General features: G+C 39.7%; 1 protein-coding gene across 1 annotated transcript in view; it reads right to left on the bottom strand.

Moving 5' to 3' along the window:
• LOC310732534 (RNA-binding Raly-like protein) overlaps positions 1-27,500 on the bottom strand; it is an 83,317-nt gene that overhangs the window by 23,979 nt on the left and 31,838 nt on the right. Inside the window, exon 3 of the mRNA XM_083553181.1 lies at positions 893-943. Within this exon, the coding sequence (XP_083409307.1) occupies positions 893-943 (51 nt within the window). The remainder of the gene's footprint in view (positions 1-892; positions 944-27,500) is intronic.

The following is a 27,500-nucleotide window of genomic DNA, read 5'->3' as shown; positions in this document are numbered from 1 at the left end:
AAGATGCACATGAAGCAGCTGCGATGTGCGATGTGATATGATTCAGCCCGTTACGCTGCAGTGCAAACCGACTGTGATTTGATTCAACACGATGCAATTAAACACAATGCAATGGAAAAAAATATGATGTTATGCAATTCCCTATGGTACAGATTTTATTTCCTGGTTCAGACAGACGCAAATCATCATTTTACCTAAGTTCCTTCTGACTTCTAACGCATGGCCATGTGCGCTTCACAAAAAACAAAAAAAAGATTACCTAAATCCAGACGTTTTTTTCCTGTTCTGTCTCCAGTAAGATGCAGCTCTACCTCTGCCATGTTAATCTGTATTCTATGTGACTCTCTGTGACATGCCTCAGTCTCCGTAGTGTTGTGATACGTCATATTCACATAGCAGCAGTGGTTTAGTGAGGAGAAATCAATCTACATATAAAATATTGATCACAAATTATTGGTCACATTCTAAATAATAAAAGAATAGATCATTTTATATGCAAACATTTAAATTTTTGTAAAGGATACACACTTTTTAAATCAATGCATTACATCGTTAACTTCTAAATCTTACTGTGACTAGCGCGCGTTAGCCGTTAATTAACTTGCTTATTATACTCTTTAGATTCTTTTGTTTAGTTTTCGAATTTGGTTTATTGTGTTATATAGAGAAAACCCTCCTGCCTGAACCTTCTCAATTCCTGTATTATAGAGCACATTGATTTTTCCGCTCTTGCATCCAGTGCAGGAGCACAGGGGCAGACCTGAAGTCTGTCAGCACTGGTACAAAAACCAAAACAGAGAGATGTACGGGTGCAGGTGTTTGAAGGTTTTCTTTCTCTCTGACGCATGTCACACGGATTGACATATAGTGTCAAGGGGCCGGCTGTTAGTACCTGTCATAAAGTTCATCCTGGTAGCAGTCATAGTCCAGCTCGTACTCTGATCTGCAATGAGACAGAAAGAGGATGAGTGTGAATGAAAAGCACAACGAACTGTCATTTAAGCTGACACACACTCACACACTCTCTCTCTCCATTCATACACCTGACAATGATGGCTCAGTGCTCATGTGTGACCTTGTTGTCATGTGTCAGAGACTTAACACAGGATTGATGCAGGTGTGTCCTCAGACGAATACATTTATTTTTCTTTTAAGACTAATCTTTCTAATTTATGCCAAAATGATTAGCACCTGTAGTAGAAGTTCACCTTTTCTCCAAGAGATGGTGAGTATAAGCCCTGAAGATCCAACAGTCATCTCTGCTCAGGACATACAGGACGTCTTTGGATGAGGAGCATAAGATTTTTGTAAGCAAGCTCCTTGAAGATATGCTTTCCAAGGTTTGAAATGAAAGAGCTCTTGCTATTAACCCTACTCAACACCTTTGGAATGAATGTAAATGTTGACTGCACCTCAGGCCTCCTCACCTCTCCTACATCAGTACCTGACTTTACTAACACCCTTGTGTGTGGCTAAATCTTACAAAATCTAAAGGAACATCTATCCAGAAGAGTGGAGGGTATTATGACAGCTTATGGGGACTGAAAGTGGAACAGGATGCTCAAAAACTGTCCAGAAACCTTTGTCCACATAGTGTTTGTGTTTTATTTCTGAGAAAGGTTTATGAGGACGTTCTTTCTTGACAGGGCACAGAAGCAGTCATGCAGTACATCACTAGATATATGGTATGTGCAGAGGAAATATTGATGATTGAGTACTTTAAAGCGATTTTGTACACTTTTTCTGAGCAGAGTTTTCAAAATACTGTGTTTCCTGCAAAAGAATGGAAGAAATGTGCCTTATACTTGTCACATGCACTTTTTACAGCACAGTGAAATTATTTCTTAACATATCCTAGGGATGTTAGAAAGCTGGGGTCTGAGAGCCGGGGTCAGCCATGATGCAGTTCCCCCTGGAGCACTGAGGGGAAAGGGCCTTGCTCAAGGGCCCCGAGTGTGGCAGCTTGGTGATACCGGGGCTTAAACCCCTGACCTTCTGATCAGTACCCCAGCGCATTAACCACTGAGCTACCACTTCTATTATAAAAAAGAAAGGTGATATCTATATCTGTAAGACATCTGGAGACTGAGTCCATGTCCACACTAATATGTTTTCATTTGAAAGTGCATAATTGTCTCTCCGTTTTGGCCTTTTGTCCACACTGAGACAAAAACGTAGCTTTCTAAAAACGCTTTTGTGGACAGTGAAAAAATGATGACGCGTTTTTAGTCATTGTCACAACGTTTCAAAGAGCCGGAAAGTCGGTAGGTCAAAGCGTCTTACATTTTGCTCATGTGCAGTACAGGGACGTAAAAGTTTCCAGAAATTTTTGTGTGGACGAGCAACTTTTGGGAGTGTTTTTAGACGAAAACACCGTTTTCAAATGAATCCGGATTATTGCAGGCGTAGCCTGAAGCCGGGTGAAAATAACTGTCTGGATTTTTTTTTTTACTTCTGTGAGAGCTGAAAGTCCTCGTTAATTGTCCCCTGCTATGTGTTGATAAAATTTGCACATGGTTTATGCTATGAGTGAGTGCAGTGATGATAAAGAGAGCGGAGACTGTAATGACCTGTCAGTAGTGTATGTGTGTGTGTGTGTGTGTGTGTGTGTGTGTGTGTGTGTGTGTGTGTGTGTGTGTGTGTAAGTGTGTTTTACTATGAAACAAGAAATTGAAAACCAGTGCAGTGAAGCACGGTCACGTTTCACTTTGTCATTTACTCACATTATCATTTTTATGATATTATTTCTCTCTCTCTTTTTTTTTTATATAGCTATGGACACGGTTTAAATCAAATCGATCACGAGCATGTGACAGTTCTGGCTTGTGTTTATTTCATCTGCATAGGGACGAGGAAGCAAAGTAAATGAATATACCCGGTGAGAATTTGCTTTGAGACACACACACACACACACACACACACACACATACACACACACACACACACACACACACACACACACACACACACACACACACGCACGCACACACACACGCACACACCACTCAGCGATTGGAAATTCTCCAAGCTTCTAATTCCTGTTGCTTTCAGTTAACAGATGTATCTGTAAACATGTCAGGCACTGCGACCAGCTGCTGTCATCCACCACACACACACACACACACACACACACACACACACACACACACACACACACACACACACACACTCTTTCTCTCTATTTTTCTCTTACACACTCTCTCACACACACACACACACACACACACACACACACACACACACACACACACACACACACACACACACACGCAACCCAACAATAATTGTGAATACATACAATTAAACAGGTGCACGCCTGAGAGACAAGCAAGGCTACAGACAATTCGACAATTCGTGATCAAAACCACACTTTATTGAAAACAAAGAAGCAGAGGGTTTCGGTCCGATCCGCCACCAAATCTTCTCAGATCAAATACTGTGCTCATGCACTCATACACACAACATGTCAGTCACAAAGCTATAACTCAGGAAGAGGTGCTTATTACCAGAACCTTAGATGCCTACTGATGATAAAGGGTTTAACCTCATATCAGGAGATACACACCGAGGTAGTGGAGAAGGTTCTCCTTATTCAGACTGGTACACTAGGGGCTAAGCTAGCTTAACTCACTTAAATGAAATGTTGCAGCACACAGTTCATGGCATTTTCTTTGAGTACAAAAATGGGTCAAAAACAACAAAATATGGAAGAAACTTGGAAATTCTAAATATAATAAATTGCTAGAATTTTTTTTACTGATTAGCAATTTGCACAAGCTGAAATATACTTGTGTGGGTTTAATAGCTGTTTTTTTTTTTCATTTCACATCGGCTGACAGGGTGAAAGAAACAGATTTGGTCGAAGATACACTTGCAAGGACATTTACAAGACGGACTTTTCAAGAAAAGCTGGACTTCATGAGGAAAGGTCCCCCGTCCCCAGTCAAGACAGTTTAAAACTTATTATTTATTAATTTCTTTTGAGGTTATTAAAATGTTTTTTTTTCTGTATTGAATTAAAGGTCAAGGCACAAAGGCAACACCATATTAAGAGCTGTTCAACTGTTCAAACAGCGATGTTTGAAGAGCCACGTTGCGTGTTTTTTATCGGGAAATACTAATATCTTGAAACTGGAAATGAAAGATTAATATCATCACTGGAACACACTGTGTTTGAAGACCGTCCTATAGTATTGACGTTTAATTTTTATTAGGATTAGAAAACTGTTCGTCTGATACGATATACCTTTTAAAAGATGCTGGACTTTTCTAGAAAGTGTCCCAAAGTTATTACTATGTGTAAAGTTTAATCTAAAGATCTAAAACAGTGGTTTCCAACCTTTTTTGTGCCACGGACTGGTTTAATGTCTGACAATATTTTCACAGACCGGCCTTTAAGGTGTGGCGGATAAATACAACAAAATAAAATGATACGACCATAAAAACTGGTCTTTTCTAAATATAATAATAAACGTGAATCCATTGTGTTGTTTTTTGGTCATTTTGCTCGCTTGTGGGTTCGAATCTAAATCTAAAACACTACAAAACCGTCCCCCAAAAAACTAAAACTAGAGACGACATGTCCCATTAGCTATTGCACTAGTTCACTAGTTTGTGTTTGCGCCTCATTCACACTTGCCAATGAGTAGCACTTCTGCAAAAGTATTGGGACACCAGACTTTTCCAGACATATGTGGTTCTTCCCCAAACTGTTCCCACAAATTTGGAGGCAGACAATTGTTTGGGACGTATATGGATGCGGACGCGTGAAACTTTGCCTTCACTTTAATGCTTCTGTGCACAAAGCCAGCTCTATGAAGATCTGCTTTCCATGGGTTGGAGTGGAAGATCTCTTGCTATAGAGCTCTGACCTCAAACCTACTGAACATTTAAATATGAATGAATATGAACACTGACTGCACCCCAGGCTTCCTCACCTCACCTACATTAGTACATCAGGCATTGAATTTTGAATCCGAGGGTTGTAAGTTCAAATCCCAGCCACACCCAGATGGGTCCCTAAACAAGGCCCTTAACTGCATAGCTGCTAACTTGTATGAATGAGATAAATGTAAGTCGCTTTGGATAACGTAATCTGCCAAATGCCATTAAAGCAAATGCAAGTATCTGACTTTACTAACACCCTAGTAGCTGAATGAATCTCCATAAAATCTTCCCAGAAGAGTTGAGGTTATCAGAACAGCAAATGGGTACTAAATGTGGAATGGGATGTTCCAAAAAGCACATAGCAATCTTGTGGTCAGATGTCCACAAACATTTGGCCGTATATCTTCGACTTTCAATTTTGAAGTATTTTCATTCTTATGCTCTTTCTTTGTTTTCTACTTTCTTTCTCTCTCCTGGCTACAAATAATCACCAATAAGTGGCAGCGTTTATGCTCCATACAGGCTTCGGCCTCTGTGTTTTCCTGAATGCATCCGCAGTCAAAGAGGGGACACATCTACATTTTCCACCAGTCAATTTCAGGCAGCTCTGAATTACCGCTCGCACTTCTGCTGACACTTTTATTATCCTGTTAGTCTGAAAGCTCTCTCTCAGCCAATCACTGTCTGTCAGCGGCTTAGGGAGAAAAAAAACGACTCTCCACGTTGTAACTCGGGACAAATAAACATCGACATGACAGATTTCACAACAGCGGGAAGACCATTACGATGGCAAAAAATGGACGATTTATTTGTCCTTCTGATGAGACGCTGACTGACAGACAGAGTTCAGAAGTAGATTGGGAGGTTTGCAAGAGTGCGAAAGCAACAGTTCACAACATTCTGCATCCTTTTGAACTTCCTGATTTATTTATATATATAATAAGTCTTTGAGAGCCTTACATGTTAAAATGCTGCAGAAGATCTGCAAGCTGATCACTCGTCTCACTGTCTGATTCAGTTGACCAGTTTGGGTAAACAAAAATGACCACAAAAATGTTCTTTAATGGTCATCAAAACAAACTATTCGACGCAAATGTTCAAGATTGAAACATTTCTCAGATGTCCTCCGTCTCCAGTCGCTTGTTTGCTGAGAGTTTTGGGGAAACCAAAGACTAGAAACTGGGAAATAAAATTCTATAGTTTTCCTGATAAAATAATGCTAATTAGACAGGAGGCGGAGCTTGGGATGGTTTGGTCATGCGCAGAGGAAGGACATGGGGTACGTCTGATCTAATGATGTTCTATACAATCGTGCATCCCTGACTTGGTGGTAACAGTTTGACGAAGAACCACATATAGCTGGAAAAGTCAGAATACTTTTGTCTATATAGATCCTCAGGATTTGTTTCATTCTTGATCATTTCCTGATCAATGCTTTGATATTAAGCTTCATATTTTGCCATTTGGATTAAGAAAAATGATATTTAAACTCACATTGATGAAAACAGACCTTCAAAGAATAAACCATAATCCAGGTTTTACCGATCTAATTTCTATTCAGTGAGACTTTTCAGTGAGAAACAAAAAGCTGTGAGTTTGTGTTTGGTCGTGGACAGTGTGTGAAAGTGCTGCTATCTAGCCATCACAGGGCCATTTCAGTAGAGGGAAGACACCTGTGATTTTCTCCTGTTTTCTTGCTCTATAAGTGCTATTAGAAATGATAGGGTCTTCAGAGGCTGTAAATTGGAATAGTTCCATTCAAGAAAGAGGTGCCAGGAGCACTTAGCTTCACCTTCAGACATACACACACACACACACACACACACACACACACACACACACACACACACAAACGCACACACGCACACGCACACACGCACACACACACGCACGCACACACACACAATGTGCAAACGCTAAAAGCTTATCAGAAACACTTCCAAGCTGGATGTGTGGTCGTGAGCTTTTTAGTCATGTTTTGTGTGTGCGTGTGTGTGTGTGTGTGTGTGTGTGTGTGTGTGTGTTATTGTGTATATATAAAAGTCCATTCCCAAGTGCACAACGGATACAGAGAGATGTTCACACCTGCCGTTTTCGAGTTTCAAGCTCCTCTCCAGTGGCCACTTATGTTGGGATTTCATGAAGAGCGTAAATCACGAAGCTGACCTCGTGCAATTTCATTTAGTTGGAGACTCTGCAAGAGTACAACTTACACTTCACTTACAACTTTTCAGTCAATTTATGGAATAAATTGACTGAAAGCTGGAAGGATTTTTACATGGAGATAAACTATATGTTCAGTACTGTGGGAAAGTATTTGCTTTTTACACAAAGATAACCTGAGTAAATACAAAATGCAGTTTTCAAATGACATTTAGCAAGGGGGAAAAAGCTGTCCGAACCTGCCTGTTCCTATGTTAAAAAGTAATCGACTTATTCAGGAGCTCATACAAGAACCAAGAACAACATCTAAAGAACTGCAGGCTTCACTTGCCTTAGTTATGGTCAGGGTCAATGATTTAACAATAAGAAAGAGACTAAAACTGATGTTCCAATGTTCAGGAAGGAGGCAAATACTTTTTCCCAACACTATATACATAATACACACACACACACACACACACACACACACACACACACACACACACACACACACACACACACACACACACACACACACACACACACACGTTGCCTTAAAACCAAAGGATTTGCTGTACATGTGTGTTTGTCTATCAAGCAGGCTCTAATCCCTTTTGTCTTTCTACAAATACCCAACCCACCAACCCACACCCACACCCACACACACACACACACACACACACACACACACACACACACACGCTGCCTACATAATGGGACAAAAATGATTTATAACCAGCCATATCTAATGGATTGCCCTGCTGCATGGGAAATTATAAAAAGAAATTAATTAGCCTTTAGCAACCCTGCTGTCGCTTTCTGTCTCACACGCATCCTATCACATTGGGGTCGCACAGAGGGGTTGAGGGGTGGATGGAGGGATGAGCAAAATGAGATGGGTGAAGGATTGTGGCTCATTCAGTCTCTAACACGATGCTAGAGGTTCAGTCTTTAGGGTGTAAATAGGCTGCTTCGGTCGCACCTCAGCAGCACTGCCAATACGTGATTCCGACATATGAGTGAGACGTTAGAACACAAATTGCGTGACAACAATATAATTTCCTGAGTTTCATTTAAATGACTCCTTGGTGAAAACTTCACACGTTTGGAATAGATTTACATAGAGTGACATACATGTCCCATTGTGACCATTATAACATGTGCAACAATAGAAACTGCAAATATCCAGTGTTACTATGGGTGTAACGGTACACAAAATCCACCGAAACACTTGTACTGAAAAGGTTTGGTACGAATACGTGTACCATTACGCCCCTAAGTGTTACTATAGGAAATGTAACAATAGCTTCTGACCAGTCAGAATTGAGAAGTCAGAGACACTGTGGTATAAGAAATTATTAAGGGTTAAGATGTACCTAGTTCCACACACATGCACACACACACACACACACACACACACACACACACACACACACACACACACACACACACACACACACACACACACGCACACACGCACACACACACACTTATTCATTCTGTCTTCTGTCTGAAAGCTTTAACTTTAAACCGTTCCCCCTCTGTATTCTTCTGTCTCTCCCACATTTCTGTCTCTTTCTCTCCTCACTGTGTTTGTCACATCTCCTGTTCCATCTCATGCATTTTGATTTTCACTGTGATGGACCCATTTTTCGCTGTGGCTCTACATAAAAGCTGTAAGAACAGCCATTACAGTAACAATGTTTTTCGTATTATTTTATATTTCATAATTTATTTATTTTTTTATGATATTATAATATATTTATATATTTTCTTTAAGGATTAATCAAGGTCTTTTCTTTTTTTCTTTTCCTTTCCTTTTCAATTGTATACAATGTGTTTGGATGCAGTGGCATGAAATTTTTGCACGATGTTGCACAATGTAGAATTGGTATGTTCAAAAATAATATATCGATATATATATTAATATAGGCAGAACAGTGACCTTAGTGATTGAGTAGCTGTTATACCCCCACCACATTAACTCTACATGCACTGTAATGCCTTTCTGCTCAAAGAGACAAGTCTTCCTGTCAGCTTAAAGCACGATGGAGGTTTTCCCCTGATGTTCTTCCCTGACGCTCTTAAACTCATCAGACCATTACTGCATGCAGAACTGCTGCACACCATCCTATATTTCTGTAATAAAAAAGGGAAATCAGCCACATCTCTGCCACAGTCACTTGGATCACGTTTCTGTCCTCATCCTGATATTTGATTTAAACATTATTCAAAGGTCTTGCTTGTACATCAGCTGTATGATGAGCTGCCGTGGGAGGTGGTAGAATAGTGGGTAAGGCATTGGACTTTGGATGATGAGTTTAAATCCCAGCCACAGCAAGCTGCCACTCCAGGGGCCCCTGATTAAGGCCCCTAACCCCATAGCTACTTAGTTGCATGAATGAGATAAATGTAAGCTAAGGGTTCTGCCAAATGCTTCAAATGTAAGTGATGGTGAAGATATACTGTACACCTTGACTAAATCGCACACAGACACACACATCTCTTGTGATCTGTACAGCAGCACTCTTTCTAGGAGTGTTTTCCAGGGATACACTGATTTATCCTCAGATAATGTTCACACTCTGTCGTACACATGGTAATAAATCAGTGTGCTACAGTGTGCCTAATAGCCTGGAAACTTGATTTCCTGCCACTTCAGCTGTTCTCCAATTCATTCAACACACACACACACACACACACACACACACACACACACACACACACACACACACACACACACACACACACACACACACATAAAGGGATTGACCTTGTGTTTGCAAATCATCCAATATATTTGCCACATAAACTTCAGGACAATTCACAATACAAATACTGACAATTTTGTTTTACTCCCTGTGTGTGTGTGTGTGTGTGTGTGTGTGTGTGTGTGTGTGTGTGTGTGTGTGTGTGTGTGTTAGGGATGGTAAGACTCAGCGATTCGCATCAGTGCATTGGCATAAAAGTTAACGATGTGATGCATCGATTTAAAAAAGTCTGCATCGGATACAAGTTGCCATTTCTATCACGAGGCATCGTTTTTAACATTTTTGCATATTTAAACGCAGAATTATTTATATATAATTATTAGCAGCTGTGCTATACTTATTTAAAAAGTGACCAATGATTTGCGAGCAATATTTGATATGTAGATCGATTTCTCCTCGCCAAACTGTTTCTCAAACGCGTTCTCGCCGCACCACTTCTGATACGTGAATATGGCGCAATCACAACACTATGAATACATATTAACATGGCAGAGGTAGAGCTGTTGCACTACAAAGGCGCGTGTGTGAAAGGGCCGCGTCAGGGAACAAGCCAGAAGGCTCTCAAATAAAATTGATGATTTGCCGTCTGTCTGAACCTAAGAAATAACTATTTGTACCATATTGAATTGCAAAGCATCATATTTTATCCATTGCATTGAATCGCATTGTGTTGAATTGAAATCGGAAGGCACCGCATCGTAATACAGTGGGCTACCGTATCGCATTGCATCTGTAGCTGCTTCATATGTATCTTTATTGTACGGTATTGTTGTCTATGCATCGAGATGCAAATTGGATCAGCCTCAGTTATGGAGATGCATATCCCTATAGTGTGTGTGAATGTGATAGAAAGATATAGAAAGAAACCTGCGAGTGTACAGAAAATCAGTGAAGTGTGTATGCTCCCTTTGCCCTACTGCTCACTCTACACTTTTTCCTCTTGGATGTAACTGAGCTATTGCTGCTTGGCGTGCAGGAAATATTTTTTTTGCTTATTGCTCCCTTAACATGGTCACACTAGGTCTCAGCATCAATCCACCTGTCTCGGAGCCGTCCTGCGTGCCGAGCCGAGCCGAGCCGACGCGGGAGGTTAAACTCGGATTTTACAATGCTATCAGTGAAAAGTGCTGAGAGTTTCTGAACAGCTAAATGCCTGCCTTAGGCTAAGCTGCAATCATGCCATACCTCTCCCTGAGGATTTAACACTCACTTAATGGCTGCAAGAATCGCTGCAGTTTGTAGGTCAGCTCGCCTCGCACTACAAAAATCAATGATTACACTCACTAGTGGCGTTTTTTTTTCTTTTTTTTTTAAATAAAATGTATACTTTACTTTTTAACAGGCGGACTTGTAAAAGAGGTCATCTAGCATTTTTCAGCCTTCCGCAGAGTTTATGGGATTGCCAATGCACAACATGAACACACACTGTAAAAGCTTCAGGTTAAAAACGCCAGAATAATTGCCTAAAACAACGTCTGAGTTCAAATACAATATAAAATCATTTTTGTTTTCCAGTCACATATGGAACACAATTCTATAGGATTTTATATAGAGGTTGCTTTGACCTGGGAACTCGAACTGGGAGATCGGAAACCTTGTTCCAGCATGAAAATGCCCCTGTGCAGAAAGCCAGCTCTATAAAGAGATGCTTTATATGGGTTGGAAATGTGTGGAAGGTCTTGAGTGACTGCTATACAGCTCTGATTTCAACCCTATTGAACACCTTTGGGATGTAATCCACTGAATAAATAAGAGTCTGAAAAGTTTTGGCGTAATCAGCTGCATGACCTGACAGTAAGATTGGCATGTGACATTATTCCACGTTTAGCACCCACTTGCTGGTATAATAACTTCCACTCGTCTGGGAAGATTTTGAAGAGTGTTTGTAGAGATTTGTGTGAGATTTATTCAGCCACAAAGGGTGTAAGTAAAGTCAGTTACTGATGTAGGTGAGTTGAGGAGGCCTGGAGTTCAGTTAGTATTCACATCCCATGTAAAGCAGATCTTCATAGGTAACAGTTTAAGGAAGAAGCACATATGGCTGATAAAGTCAGGTGTCCTAATATTTTTGACACTCTAGTGTATTTTTGTTCATACGGTGTAGTTTGTGATCTCTTGTGAGACCTACTTTAAACCTTACTTTAATCTAAGACCTTCAGAATCCTGGATATCCCTGTGTAGTAAACTCTGCTTTTCAGGTTTTATTTTGTTTCCCCTGAATAATTTATAACGGATAAAGGAAATGTAATGGAATGTCACAGCGTAAAGAGTGTGAAAGTGAGAACATTGGATGGATATGTTTGAGGCTTGGCCGATGATCCAGACTGAAGCTGCTCTATCCAGACACAGACGCTAATAGACTCAGGCTGGATTATCAGGGCGGGAAAAAACATTTCTCACTGATTAATCTCTTCATTATAGATGGCAGCTGAAGTGTGCACAGCTGCCCAGTGGGATGCAAAAGCCTTGTTGGATACTGTAGCCTGCTACCCATCTGGAGAACTCGAGTGAGATTAGACATGTTCCAGTATCCCATTTTGACATTTTTAAATCACATTAACTGGAGAACCTTTTGTGATGATTTATAAATATTTGTAAAAATTACTATAAATTTAGCCATAAAAGGTTTTTACACCATACAAGAAAACATCTTGTATAGTGTTTTATTGTTATTAATGTCTACAAATGTCATTATGTCTAAAATTCTAATAAGCTAGTAACTATGACAGGTTACTGGTAGCGATTGGTTACTCGGTACATACCTCAGCCTTTAAGTTGCTTTATTCAGTACAAATGTGCACCAAACCGAAAGCCCTGTACTGACAAATGTCTGTACGAATACATGTACCATTACACCCCTAATGTGTGTGTGTGTGTTTGGCCCAATTATTAAACTCAACAAAGGCTCAATAAATTTCAAGATTAAGACTAAACTAGAGACAGAGGCTCTTAGTCACATATACATTACAGCACAGTGAAATTCTTTCTTTGCATATCGCAGCTTGTTGGGAAGTGCAGTGTCAGCCATGACTTAGCATCCCTGGAGTAAAAACAAATTAAATGCCATGTTCAAGGGCCTAAGAGTAGGCAATTCTGGGGCTTGAACCTCCAAACCTCTAATCAGTAATCCACAGCCTTAACCACTGAGCTAAAGCTTCCCCATAAACCACCCGGACTGATGAACGTGAGACGGCTTGTAGTGCCGATAACTCGTAATGTATTCTTTTACAAAAAAAAAAACATGTCATAAAATAGAAATTAGTGGCAAATTACAGTAATACTACAAGGAAATCAAACACTTTAAAACATGCCTTTATAAAATATACATAAGATCCTGTCTACATTCATCTCATCTGCACATTAGCTGTAAGCAATATTAGTTATTGTTACTAACATTGAGCTGCGACGCAAATGATTAGCGGTGTTATGCCTGTGCAATTTAGAATTTTCAACATTTGTGTTTCAAAAAAACAATATTGCTGAGTCATTCAGTAAAGGAAAAGGGCAAATCACTAACTAGCGATAGCGTAACACAGACTCGGTGTTCTTCTGTGAGACGAAAACTTGTTATAATGCCTGCCAGGCTGCTTACATGCAGCTGTTTAATTGGCTGTTCACACACACATGTATTAACATACTGCAGGTGTGAGTAGACAGTGTACACACACACACACACACACACACACACACACACACACACACACACACACACAGATTGATGCTCGAACACAGAGACACAAGACCACTTTCTCACGCCATTGTCTGTTCTGAGACCCTTTATTACCGTGTTTCTGATTTAGCTCATACGTGAACACACTTCCTCTCATATCAGCCTCTCAGGTCTCTCGTTCCTGTCCCCCCCCCCCCCCCCCCCCCGTATCTCCTTTGTGCCGTACATGAAACAGCACACGGGCGCTATGCTAATGATGACAGTGACTAAGACCCTTCTGGCAAAATGGTGACTCGCACAAATGAAAAGAGAATGAGTGAAAGTGCAGTAAATGAAAGATCCAATTCAGCAGAAATGGCTGTCAATCTGCAATCAGGAACTCGGGCTCCAGATAACACACTCAGTGTGTTAGTGAGTCTGAGGAGAAAAATCCGTCTTGACAGAAATAAAATTGTTCACACGTTAATTGGATTTCTTTTCATGGCATCTGATCAATTGAGGCCGTCTTTTAAGTTTCTGCTAAAATGGTGGACACTACAGAAGGTCGCTAGCTTGATCTCCATGAGAATCTGAGAAAAATGTTTCAAATAAAGAACATTAAATCACCTTAATTGCTTGATTTTTTCCAATTTTATGCAAAGGGAAAGAATGAGCTCTAGCAACGCCTCAACTCGAACTTTATTTACCAAAATAATTACCTCAGAGCTTCGGCACACAGTAAAACCGATGAAAAATATAAAAAATACATTCACAAAATCAGTTCACATTATCACAAAAATATCACAATATATACCAAGCTAAGCAGGGACATTTTGAAAAAAAATTTGCTCATACTGTAACTACAACTGAAGCTTAATGCTAACACCATCTTTGGTCGAGGTTGCATGTTTACAGTGTTTACAAAAAAAAAGTCTCCACATAAATGTCTGGCTCTATTGTTACTCCCTACATAAGAAATGATGCAACATTGCAATGGTGCTTCTCGAAATGGTGGAAAATACATGTATATGTTTGCTTTGCGATAGATGGGTTACAATGTGGTGTCATTTAAGTTGAGCCTGTATAGAATTTATGAACACTTGATGCTCAATTTTTTTTTTTATGGCTGTAAATCACCGCCAGCAGGCTAGCTAGAAAAAACGGATGCACTCAGTCATTAGCTAACTGATTCTCAATGTCCATGTATCAAAAATAAATCTTACAGATTCAAACTTTCGCAGCTTTCTCACGTGAAATGCAGAATGACTACAAGCGTACGCATTATAAATTCTGCTGAAAAACTACTTATGTGAAATGTAAAACAAAGGAAAAAATCTGGAAATACAATAACACACGATATCTACATATATGCAGTATGTGGACTCGTGTCAGAATCAGCTTCTATGCAATAATATATGGCCAAAAGATTTTGTACAACTGATGATTCCTGCTATATGTCCTTCTTCCTTAAACTGTCACCACAATGATAGAGGCACCCAATTGTCTTCGGATGCGGTAGCATGAAATTTTCCCTCGAACCTTGTCCAGCATGACAATGCCCCTGTGCACAAAGCCAGAAGATTTTTATAAAGATATGCTTTACATAGGTTGGAGTGGAAGATGAAAGATTAATCAGTGAGAAATGGTTTCTCCCGCCCTGATAATCCACCCTGAGTCTATTAGCGTCTGTGTCTGGATAGAACAGCTTCAGTCTGGATCATCTGCCAAACTTCAAACATATCCATCCAATATTCTCAAAACAAAATAAAACCTGTGTCCTACACAGGGCTATCCAGGACTCTGTAGGTCTTAGATTTAAGTAAAGGTTTAAAGTAAGGCTCAAAAGAGATCACAAACTATACTATATAAAAAAAAAAAAAAGAAAAAAAACCCACACCGTCATACATTATAGTGTCAAAAATATTAGGACACCTGCCTATCAGCTATATGTGCATCTTCCTCAAACTGTTACCTATGAAGATCTGGGTTGGAGTGGAAGATCTCCTGCTATAGAGCAATATAGGATGAATTGTGACTGAACCGTTGACTGAACCCCAGGCTTCCTCACCTCACCTACATCAGTACCTGACTTTACCAACACCCTTGTAGCTGAATGAATCTCACAGATATCCACAACCAGACTGCGAAAATCTAGTGGAACATCATCCCAGAATAGTGGAGGTTATAATAATTGCAAATGGAGACTAAATGTGGAATGTGATGCACAAAAAAGAACACCCCCCGATCTTACGGTCAGATGTCCACAATCATTTGTCCATATAATCTCTCGAAATGGGTTAAAATGATCTATTGTTCAGGAGTAATTTCGGGATAAAAGGATGTATTTGGAGTTTTGTACTGTGTACTGTATGAACCACTTTCCAGAACGTTTTGTACCATGACATTCCACATCAAAATGTACAAGAGCAATGTCTTGTTTAAATTGAAGTGTGTGTGTGTGTGTGTGTGTGTGTGTGTGTGTGTGTGTGTGTGTGTGTGTGTATAAACGTGCGAGAGAGAATGAGCCTGTAGATAATATGCCATGATGAATTTAAATCACTTCATTACGGGCACAGGTCTGAGCAGCGCATTGGTGAGAGAAGAGATTTGGAGCTTTATAGCCACTAAAAATCTTTTTTTTTTCTCCACAGAGACAAAGGAGTCCATCGATACGCGGCGGCTGAGCCGGGTTCCGTGGTCATCGCTGGCCGTTTGCTTGTGTCCTATTGATTTGTGTCGTTTCACAAAGGGGAGTGCCTCATTGATTAATGTCTTCGACCGTGCTAAAGCCATTACACGCTCAACCACTCTAAGTACCTACATACACACACATCGCCTAATTATCACTCACACTCATGCACACGCACAAAAGGGAACACAGGTTGTGCTCTGATCCATGAAGGGACAGAAAAGCATCACGCTGAGAGCATGAGCATCCGTGTTCCACTACAAACACAGAGAAATAAAACCTGTGAAAAGGAATTTTACTGCTAGAACAGTATCAATGCTCAGTACACTGCATGGCACATGGTACATGGATTAACTTGGCTAACATTTTCACTTACCGCCACTTTAATTCCTTTATAACATTGTTTTATTTTATACTCGCCTAAATTCTCCAATCTAATTGGTCAGAAAATCCTTTTTTTTTTCTTTTAACAGCGGTCCTAACAGTGGCCCCTGCTGCAGCAATAATCAGATTTTTACTACAGTCATACGCTTGTACTGATAAATATATATAAATATGTTTAGTGTAGAAACAGTTTTTTTTATTTTTTATAACAAGAGTTTGTGATTAAATATAAGATAATTATGATTAGTTTTAGGATTAATTTAAAGCTTAATGTTTTGTTCTATTAGCAAGTAATTTCACTTCTTTCTAGAGTTAATTGCAATAAATGAGACAAATTGATCAAATAAACTTAGATTTGTTAAATTGTATCTCATAATGAGAAATATTACATAACTCTAAAACAGTTATAATATAGACTCTTTACTTAATTAACTAAGTTTATGTGAAAAGACTCTGTTACTCTCAGCACAACAATCTATTTATAGAATGATACTAATGAACTTTTTTTTTTACATTTTTAATGTTTGATATCTTTTCAAATCATGATCATGAGCCCAAAACCTTCTTTCCAACAAGCCACAAGTGTTGTGATGAGTTTGAATCTGGAGTTTGTTCCTTTATTTATTCTTGTTCTGCTTGCTGTTGAACTGATGGTGAGCAGTATGTTGATCAGTAGAAACACAAAGCACCCATCAAAACAAGTTAAAAACAGAGCGTGCACTCGACCCTGATTGGTGACTTGCTCGTGTTTGACAAGTTAAGTTTTTATCCTCGTAAATAAAAAGGAACGACTGATTTCGTAGTTGAGTAAAAAGTAAAATATTAGACTTTGAAATGTAGTAAATTTAAAGTCTTCCCAAATGGAAATACGAAAAAAAAGTACAGTAACAAATTAAATGTCCTTCTATACTGTCCACTGCTGACTAACAGGCACATATTTCAACTAACAAAACACCTCAGCTCACGGACCAGTACTTCAGCCAATATAACGCATTCTCCAGTTCACATGGACAAGTACATCAACAAACAATCACGTACCTTAGTTGACAGACACATGCTTTCTTTGACATACACATACTTCAGCCGACATGGACACGTTATTCAGCTAACATTTACCTTAGCTGACATACACATACTTCAACTGACAGACAAGTAATTCAGGCAACATAGACATGTTATTAGACATGCACCTTCACTAGCATAGACACAATGTAGCTAATATTGACACACACATCAACTTAACTTTATACACACACACTTCAGCTAACATAGTCATTGCTATCGGCTAATATAGACACACATCACTTACCGCAGACAAACACATACACTTTTTATTTATTTACATTTGATTTCTATGCAATGCTTTTAATTAATTCCTTATTTTTTAAATATAGAGTCACAATGTTTAAAATTGTGATGAGATCATACACAGCAGGAATATTTTTGTGACTCTGTGAATATGAATAAATACCAGCTGATATTTACTCTGCCTGTGGAGGAATAATATTATAGAGATATTAATATTTGAATGCATTAGAAAACTTGATTATTTAGTACTTAACTGTTCATTTCATTTAAGCAAATTAAAAACCGAATGCATTTTATAGGAATTCGATAGCCTCAACGTACACACACACAATCACAATTACATAAGCACACACTCATATAACCCCCCCTCACACACGCACCTGAGCCCTTGATGTTTTTCACACAACTATACATGATATACTGAAGGTGACAGCAGCATCGATCGTAAATTGAAACACCCTCCAGCAAAAAAAACCCTAAAAAACAAAAAACAAACTCTTTTTCATCTACAGTAAAGCAGTCACTATGATTTATCAACATTCTGACAGGTTTTCCATTTACACACAAAGATATCATGTCGACAACGTATTCACCTCACAAAGCCATGGGGAGAATGTACAGGAACGCTTCATCTGGACTGAGAAGCTGCTCGCTGAGATTTTTATCTGTTCATTACTGTGAATTGCCTGTGAATCGCAGATGTTAACCTGAAGATCACCCAGAGGTCTGGAGGATTGTGTCGAATTGCCACATTCACTGACGAGAAACCCATTCAATTAAATAGGCTTTGTATAACAGCCATTGACTATAACAGGTTTCTTCAAGATAAGCAGATCGATACGGTGATATGGCAGTGGTGTGTTCACAGGGCAAAGCCAGCGCTTTCAATGAATATGGCGTCTACATTCAGGGCAAGCTTTACCATCCGGGCTGCCTATGATGTCCTGCCTTCTCCCGCAAACCTAAGCCAATGGTATGCTGAGGACCCCACGTGCCCTCTATGCCCAAGTCTAGCAACACTGAAGCACATCTTAGTGGGATGCAAGGCCAGCCTCACCCAAGGGCGTTACACCTGGCGGCACAACCAGGTGCTGAAGTGTCTTGCTGCAGTGTTGGAAAATCGACGGAAAAATGCGAATGCCCTTCCTCCCCTATCATCCCAGTGGCAGCCAACACCATTTGTTCAGGAGGGTGAGGGATGAGCCAACCTCACCACCATAAGATCAGACTATGGTCAGCTGGGTAGAGCACGGGACTGGAAGCTGCTGGCAGACTTGAATAAGAAACTATGCTTCCCAGCTGAAATTGCAGCCACCAACCTGCGACCAGACCTAGTTCTGTGGTCAGCCTCGCTCAAACTTGTCTACATCATCGAGCTCACCGTTCCCTGGGAGGGTGCAGTGGAGGAGGCCTATCAACGGAAATGGCTGAGGTATGCTGAACTTGCAGCCGATGCACAACAACAAGGCTGGAATGTAAAGGTACGCCCAGTGGAAGTAGGTTGCAGAGGGTTCGTAGCCATAACAACATCCAGGCTACTCAGGGAGATGGGAGTACGAGGAAAGGCCCACCAGCAGGCGGTCAAAGACCTCTCTGCAGCTGCAGAAAAGGGAAGCCAGTGGTTGTGGGTGAATAGAAAAGACTCCGCCTGGGTCTTTAAGCGAGTCGATGGCATCTAGGGAGTGAACCTGGGACGCTGGGATTCACTGCTGAACCCTCTGGAGGTGTCGTGGGCCTATCAGCGAAACACCCAGGAAGGAGGGTGCCTACTTGACAACCCAAAGGGTGCCATCACTCAGTGGACCTTTCCACAGAGTCTTAGCGGTGCCTCAGTATACTGAGTTGAGAAGGAGCCACCTCAGGAGAAGGAAGGACTGAGGAGTAGTGTGGCAGAGGGTGCCACCACTGAATAGACCATCCCACAGAGTCTCATCGGTGCCTCAAGTATGTATCAAGGGATATCAACATCAAGTCCTACACAACAGATCTTATTTTTTTGTTTAAAGGGGAAAAAAAAGGATCAGTCATGTCTGCAATCTTTTAGCATATGTTGCAATGAAAAAAAAAACATAAAAAAAATAACTTACGCAGGGCAAATCGAGATTTGAATTGAAGCGGCTGGAGATACAGAAAAAAACATTGTGAAAGAGAGAGTGCATAAACACAAAGCAACAAATGGACTAAAAGGCGGAACTGAAATACACTCGAGGTAATAGGATACAGGTGAAGACAATTAGCGCTCAGGGAAGCGCGAAGGAACACATCGGCGACATCTGGTGGGAAAACAAAAGAAGAACAGAAACAGAAAAAGGGCAGAAACCTGACACGTAACTGCACAAAACAAAGAAGGAAAAAAAAGGAACCAGGAAAACACAACCTGCGCATGACCACTTCGCATACCAGCAACAACAGCAATCTCGGTGGACAAAATGGGAGAAATTCATTGCTCATTATCTGCAAATCAGACCAGATGCAGTGATCGTGTTAAATTACTTGATTCTGATTGGTTGATTTATTATTGCAACTTTGACAATAGTTCATCTGCAAACTGCAGATTTCTGAGAATATAATCTTATAAAAAATAATAATTAAAAAATTTTTTTTATAGTAACAATAGTTACATTAGTGTTGTATATAAATAATTATATTTGTATAAATAATTATAATTATATTATAATTGTTTTCTGTTTAAAAGTTTATTTAACACTTGTGGAAGGAGTCTCCAGTTTAAAAGAGGTTCGGAGTCATCAGAGTTGAAGCTGTAACTTTTATTTTATATTTTTCAAGTGTTATTTTTAAAGAGGTTGTGCTTTGAGGGTGGCTTTGTGGGGTGGTGGTATCGTTGACAAAGTGAAAGAAGTAAGTGGTAACTATGATGTTTAAATTATGATGAGCAGGTCATGAGTTCAAATCTCAGCACTGCCAAGCTGCCACTGCTGAGCCGTTGAGCAAGGCTCTCAACTGCTCAGCTGTATAAAATTATCATTTTAAGATGCTCTGAATGAGAGCAGTGAATGTAGAAGGCATTTTTGATTAGTCTTAGCATCTTTAAAAGGAAGAACAAACAAGGGTGGTGTGAGGTAACTGCTCGATTCAGCTGCTCGACATTAAATGTAATGTTTTTTCCTAACGATGATGACCTGAATGAAAAATGGGCGTTAATTTAACTCTATCAAGGAAACCATGACAACAGGGATCTCATTTTATGAAGATTAATGTGCTGGCAGACTCACTGGATTCTACACTCTTAGAGATTATCTATTTTTTTAATGTCCAGGTACAATAGGTTTGGCGCAGTAAATCCAAACAATTGAATTTTTTCTCCTTTTTGATAAATTTCCTATTATATATAAAAAATAAAAAAAAAATTGCACTCATAGCTTAGCTTAGCTCTGCGGGTAATATGCTGATAATTACAACGTTAGTGATAATACTGGTCTTAAAGGTAATTGGTATCAAATCGAAAAGAAAGAGGCTTTTCTTTAGGAAAACTGGACATTATTTTGCATTCCCAGTGTGTTAATGTTTCATCTCCGCCTATTTTTTTTCCCACCACCTCAGTGCCAGAATAGAGGAGATTCTGGAAACATGTTTTCCTTATACGCTGGGAGAAGGTGGGACCAGTGAAGACGTAATTGAGTTTCAGAGGGAGTTTGGTGCAGTGCAGGGTGAGATAAGCACTGTATAAGCAAGCATCAGTGATTATTTGTTTTTAGTATTTTCATGTAGCTTGAACTAACTTTGTTTGATAAAACTTTTTTCGCCAAAGTTTCCGATTAAATTTCTCACCATCTTTAGTTGAAATTAGTTTTGATGTACAGCAATTACTGTGAAAAATGTTCAGTGTGTGTAAAAAAAAAAAGATATTATGTAGACTAAATTCTTTCTATAGCATGTCTTCGTCTGTCGCCTGGTGAATATTCCATTGTGCACGCATCGCTGCACGGAGTACACCAATTTTGGACGTTGATGTGCAGCAAAACAACAATTTGTACAAAATAATTTAAAATCACCAGTAAGATACAAACATTAGAGCAAACCAATTGGGTGACTGAAATAACCGAATTAATTTGCAGCGCTTGAAGAAGAGTTCACCATCAGTGGGGAAATGAGGCATGACTCAACCTTTCCTGCAGCTCTCCAGCTTTTCTCTACTGTTTGCACATCAAGCTTAATTCCGCTGGACATTGCTATTGCCACCTCCATGACCCATATTGTTTGGCCGAAAGTCCACTAGTGAGAAGCAAGCAGAAACAGGATAGATGTACTGTGGATTAGATCGAAATTTTACATAGTCTAGACGTCTAGATGTTTTTTTTTTGAGAAACGCATGCATGATTATCATGTTTCTTTACTAATTGTAGATTTCTTTACAATCCAGTTCATCCCAGAGCAGTTCAATAGGATTGAGGTACAGTGACTGGGCAGGTGGTTCTATGATAGATATCACTCCAGACATTTGCTCTGTAAATAATCATTGTCTTGTTGTATGGTGAAGTCGGTTCCAATGAGCCGCAGTCCAGACGGAATTGCATAGTGTTGAAGTATGGAATGCTTTCCATGTTGATTCAGGATTCCTTTCACTTTCTGGAATAAGTCTCCAACGTTCCCTGCTCCAAAACAATCCCAAACCAATAAGCTTCCACCTCCATGTGTGACTGTGGGGGTGAGATCACATCTTCACTCCTGTTCTCTGTCTTATGTCATATTTTATTTCCACAGAACGTTCCTCCAGTCCATCGCTGTCCAATTCTTGTGTGTTTTTGACTTTTACTAATTTGATTGCAGAGATAAACAAAAGGAACATTCACGTGTCTCAAAAACCAATAAGGACTAAATGTTTCTACAGTTTTTACAGGCGCTGTATGTATTAAAAGGCAGTCTTTTTTGATCATTTTCTGCTGATCAGCTTCACAATTTACAAACCCCAATGTCATTAAACATTTAGTTTGTTGTTGTTTTTTTTGTCATTCTGTGAATGGTGGACGTGAGATTTTCAGTTAAAGTCGACCAAATCAATATTTTTGTGGCCCTTGAGTCATTGCGCTGTTTTTTGGTAACCAAAGAGTCACAGTGATTACTGAGTCAGTGTATGAATCAGTAGGTTTCGAGTCATGAGGCTTCACCTCACTCCCATTTTGTGAGTGAGTGTGACTTTTAAATCAGTGTATTCCTTGATTTTTGAGTTCATTCTATAGAATTGGAGATTTCTAGCATTTCAGAGCATGAAATATCAGTTTGTGTTGAGACCTATAGCTGAACACACAGTTGGTGTGAGTTGAGCTTCATGACGATATGCTTTACATGGGTTGGAATGGAGGATCTCCTGCTATAGAGCTCTAAATCCTATTGAACACCTTTTATTAATTTGGCATTAATTAGAATGCTGGATACCCCTTAGAAAAATAAAATACATCCACTTACGTTAAAAACCCAAAAGAATAAACTGAACTTTACTTTGGAGTGTTACAAATTTATATTTTTATAAAAAAAAACCCTTCATCATATGAATGATTATTTTGTATGTTTTATAAGGTTTATGTTGAGCAATTGTCATCTCTGTAAGTCAGTTGTTATAAAAATTATAACATATTAGAAAATGAATATGACATTAGTGCCATACGTAGCTCAGTGGTTAAGGCTCTGGGTTACAGCTTGGAAGGTCAGGGTTTAAGCATCGCCCAGTATCGCCAAGCTGCTGCTCTTGGAACCCTTCGTATCGTATCTGACCTCAGTTTCCTCATATTGCTGGGATATGTGAAGAAAAGATTTCACTGTGCTGTAATGTACATGTGATATTTAACAAGTTCATTTGACCTTATACACATCCATAAAACACTAAAACCTTCCCTACTGGATTCTTGGCACCATAAACCAACCAACCAGAAGATTTTCCTGAACTGCTAAACAGCCTTGTAGAGTGAGTGTGTTTGTGAGAAGGCGTGGGGGGATTAATGTTGTTGTGAGAGCCTGGGGAACGTTCGGAGGGGGACGAGCTCATGTTAAACGCATCGCTAGAGACCATCTGTAGCACACGTGCGCAGGATGCTGCAGTGTGAATCCTTCAGCTGACTTTCAGACACAAGTTTCCTCTTAACTTTGTTAATTAACTCACAAACAACTACTGGCAAGTTGTAAAAATAAAGAGAGAGAGAGAGAGAGAGAGAGAGAGAGAGAGAGAGAGAGAGAGAGAGAGAGAGAGAGAGAGAGCTACAGCACTGCAGCCAGGTGAGAGACATGTCCAGGTTTCGAGTGTTAATAATGTGCAAGGACGCTTTGGCGTAACAGCAGGTGGCTGGAGTTTGTCCTCAACAGCAGTGAAACGTAAAATTAATCAGTTTAATGTAAAAAAACACACACACACACACACACACACACACACACACACACACACACATACACACACACACACACACACACACACACATGCAGCACTGAAAGTAATACTACTGAAGTTCTTATGCAGATACATACATTATATATATTGGTAATGAGCAAGACCTTTAACTTTCAACTGCACAGTTTTATAAATTAGATAATTGAAAGTCACTTTGGATAAAAGCATCTGATGTAAATGTAAAATTTTTATGTGTATACAAATATCTAAATTCATATACGTTTAACAGACACACACACACACACACACACACACACACACACACACACACACACACACACACACACACACACACACACACAGTATATATAGTGTGTATATATACACAGGTAGTCGTCGACTTACGACCTATGCAACTTACGTCCATTACGACTTTACGACCACAATCGCTAGCCGCGGCGTACGTTATTTTTTTTTAACAGCTTCCGGCATCATTTCACAGTACTGAACATATAGCCTACTCTACTTACAACCAAATCGTGTTACGATCGGTCTGGCCGTCCAACTGTTATGTGAATAGAGAAACCTCACCATATAAGTAAATGACCTGTTTCATGTTCGGAGCATTAATACAAACCTGTAAAAATGAGCTGCTTTTATAAACATCTTTTTTTCAGATATAAAATGGTTATAAAATTGTATAAAAGAATGTATAAGATTAGTGCCTATAAGTTTGTTATAATTCTATCGTTATGAGTGAGAAGAAACTTTGAGAGGAACCAAACTCAAAATGGAAACACATCCTTATCTGGGTGGCACCGAATGTCATTACAGTTCCATCACTGATGAGATGCAGTTCAGTGTAAGGTGCTAAAACGCAGAACTGTTCATGCAAACTGCAGTCCTGAGCCATTGTAGTAGACTGTTGATATTTACTACAGTCCAAATCCATCCTCTTGAGTTGGTTCGTAACTACATGGATCTTTAAAATGTTGATGTGGACAGTAAGAAAGTAAATGTAATTCGTTACTGTACTTAAGTAGCTAATTTGCGTATCAGTACTTTACTGAAGTTTTTCCATTTGTGGAGACTTTTGCTGTAAAATATTTCACTTTTTGCTCAGAAAAACAAGTTGTGAAATCAGTCGTTCCTATTTCGTTATTTATTTATTTATTTAAAAACGTATCTGGTCCAACACGCAGCGAGTCACCAATCAGGATCGAGCCCACGCTCTGTTTTAAACTTGTTTTGATTTTGAGTTTTTTGTAACTCCTGACTCCAACTTGTCACAACCCCCGTGGCCTCATTTGCATGATTTTTCTAACGTAGTTGAAAAGATGAACAGTCCTTCATTTTCAAGTGTCTTCTCTGCCTGCCTCAGCCTTGTACGGTTTCTCCTTACAGGAATTCTCCTCCCAATCTAAGACATTATAGACATACTAAATCATAGTACTTTGGATACTTAAGTACATTTGAAGGGAAATACTTCTGTAATTTTACTCAAGTGAGGAGGGCATGTTTTCTTTTTCTGGAATACTAATTGACAGAGTATATCTCTACTTTTACTAAACTACATGAGTTGTGTATTTTATCCAGCGCTGAGCTGCACAGAGTGTTTTCATTTGAAGAGAACTTCATCCAGAGGAAGGGCAAGCAGAACACAGGAACACTTTAACACTCAGATTTGAGAATAGTGCAATGGCGCACTATATTATATTATACAGTCAGGACTGTGTGTTAACCTGCACTTATATCTGATATAGTCAAATCCCACACCTCTGACTGTTTCTGCTCAATCTTATTTCATCCTGCTGCCTTATATAAATTCTGTCTAAAATCACTGGGAATAAACTGTGTCATCTTTCCCTCAGCTCAGCATGCGCTGAATTATGATTCACACTGACATGCTCGAACGAGACCTGTTAAAAAAGCATTGCTAACTTGTTAATGTCATGAAAGCCAGCTACGCTAATTCCTCTCCACTGCTTCTCTTTCTCTCCCCATCCTGAGGCATCCTGAGGTTTCTCCAGCCCCAGATTTATGACCAAACTCTTGACGTCACCCATATGAGGATGGGTTCCCCTTTGAGTCTGGTTCCTCTCAAGGTTTCTTCCTCATATCATCTAAGGGAGTTTTTCCTTGCCACTGTCGCCACGGCTTGCTCATCAGGGACAAACGCACACCATTCACCTTCACTGTTGTTTTCTGTAAAGCTGCTTTGAGACAATGTCTGTTGTGAAAAGCGCTATACAAATAAACTTGACTTGACTTGACCAGTCACGTCCCACCTCATGAAGATTGTGGACCTTTAAAAAAGTAGATGCCGACCCCGAAAACATCCTGAACCATCTAGAGACGTACCAGCACCATTTGTATTCCACTTCATGTGGAGTTTGGACATTAAAGGCTCTGGCATGGTGAAGCTGGTGTTGGATCTGTGATGATCGCAAATGTTGAGCTATTTTATGAGCTGCTCAGTAGCTCTTGGTTCCATAATCTCAAATAACCGTATAAGACTGTAGAAAGAACATTACTCATAATCACACACTCATGTTAGTTCTCACTCTCCAGTATTCTGTATTGATTAAAGACTATAATCACACTCTTGATGTCACCTAAATGAGGATGGGTTCCCCTTTTAAATCTGGTTCCTCTCAAGGTTTCTTCCTCATAACATCTAAGGGAGTTTTTCCTTCACCACACTCTCCACGGCTGCTCATCAGGGATAAATACACATCGTTCACCTTAACTCTTAAAATTCTGTAAAGCTGCTTTGAGACAATGTCCGTTGTGAAAATCGCTATAGAAAAAAACTTGACTTGATTTGACATTGTGCTCCGTTTCAGACAAAAAAATGCAAACCGAGGTTAAATAACTCGATTAACAAAAGTCAGACACTTCACTTAAGCACTACGTGGGGATTAAACAGGTACCGGATTTAAAGGGGCGAAGAAACTCGATCATGTGTTGATCTAATAGGAAAAATAAACAATTACGCCGGCTATTAACGGTATTGTGATGTATCTGAATTTCTGTGCGACTTCCATTCACAGCCACAAAGAGGTGGCTGCTTTCCGACGGTGTCAGCATGAGTCAGATTTCAGAGAGAAATATTACACAAGTGTGTGTCTGTGTGTGTGTGGGTGTGTGTGTGTGTGTGGGTGTGTGTGTGCATATGAGATAGATCTGTATGAGTTGTCTTTAAAATATTTGAGGAAAAAAATCGCACAGCTGGGAGACAAGGGGGAAAAAAAAAGCGTTTGTGGGAATAATGAGCTGCCAATCAGACGAGCCTCAGGAGAGCTGCCTGGGGTTTGGGCTGTTGATTGACAG

The sequence above is a fragment of the Silurus aristotelis genome, assembly GCF_946808225.1.
Source record: "Silurus aristotelis genome assembly, chromosome: 10".
Lineage (NCBI taxonomy): Eukaryota > Metazoa > Chordata > Actinopteri > Siluriformes > Siluridae > Silurus > Silurus aristotelis.
Note: the sequence above shows the minus strand (reverse complement) of the source record. Positions and strands in the feature narration are given on the sequence as shown.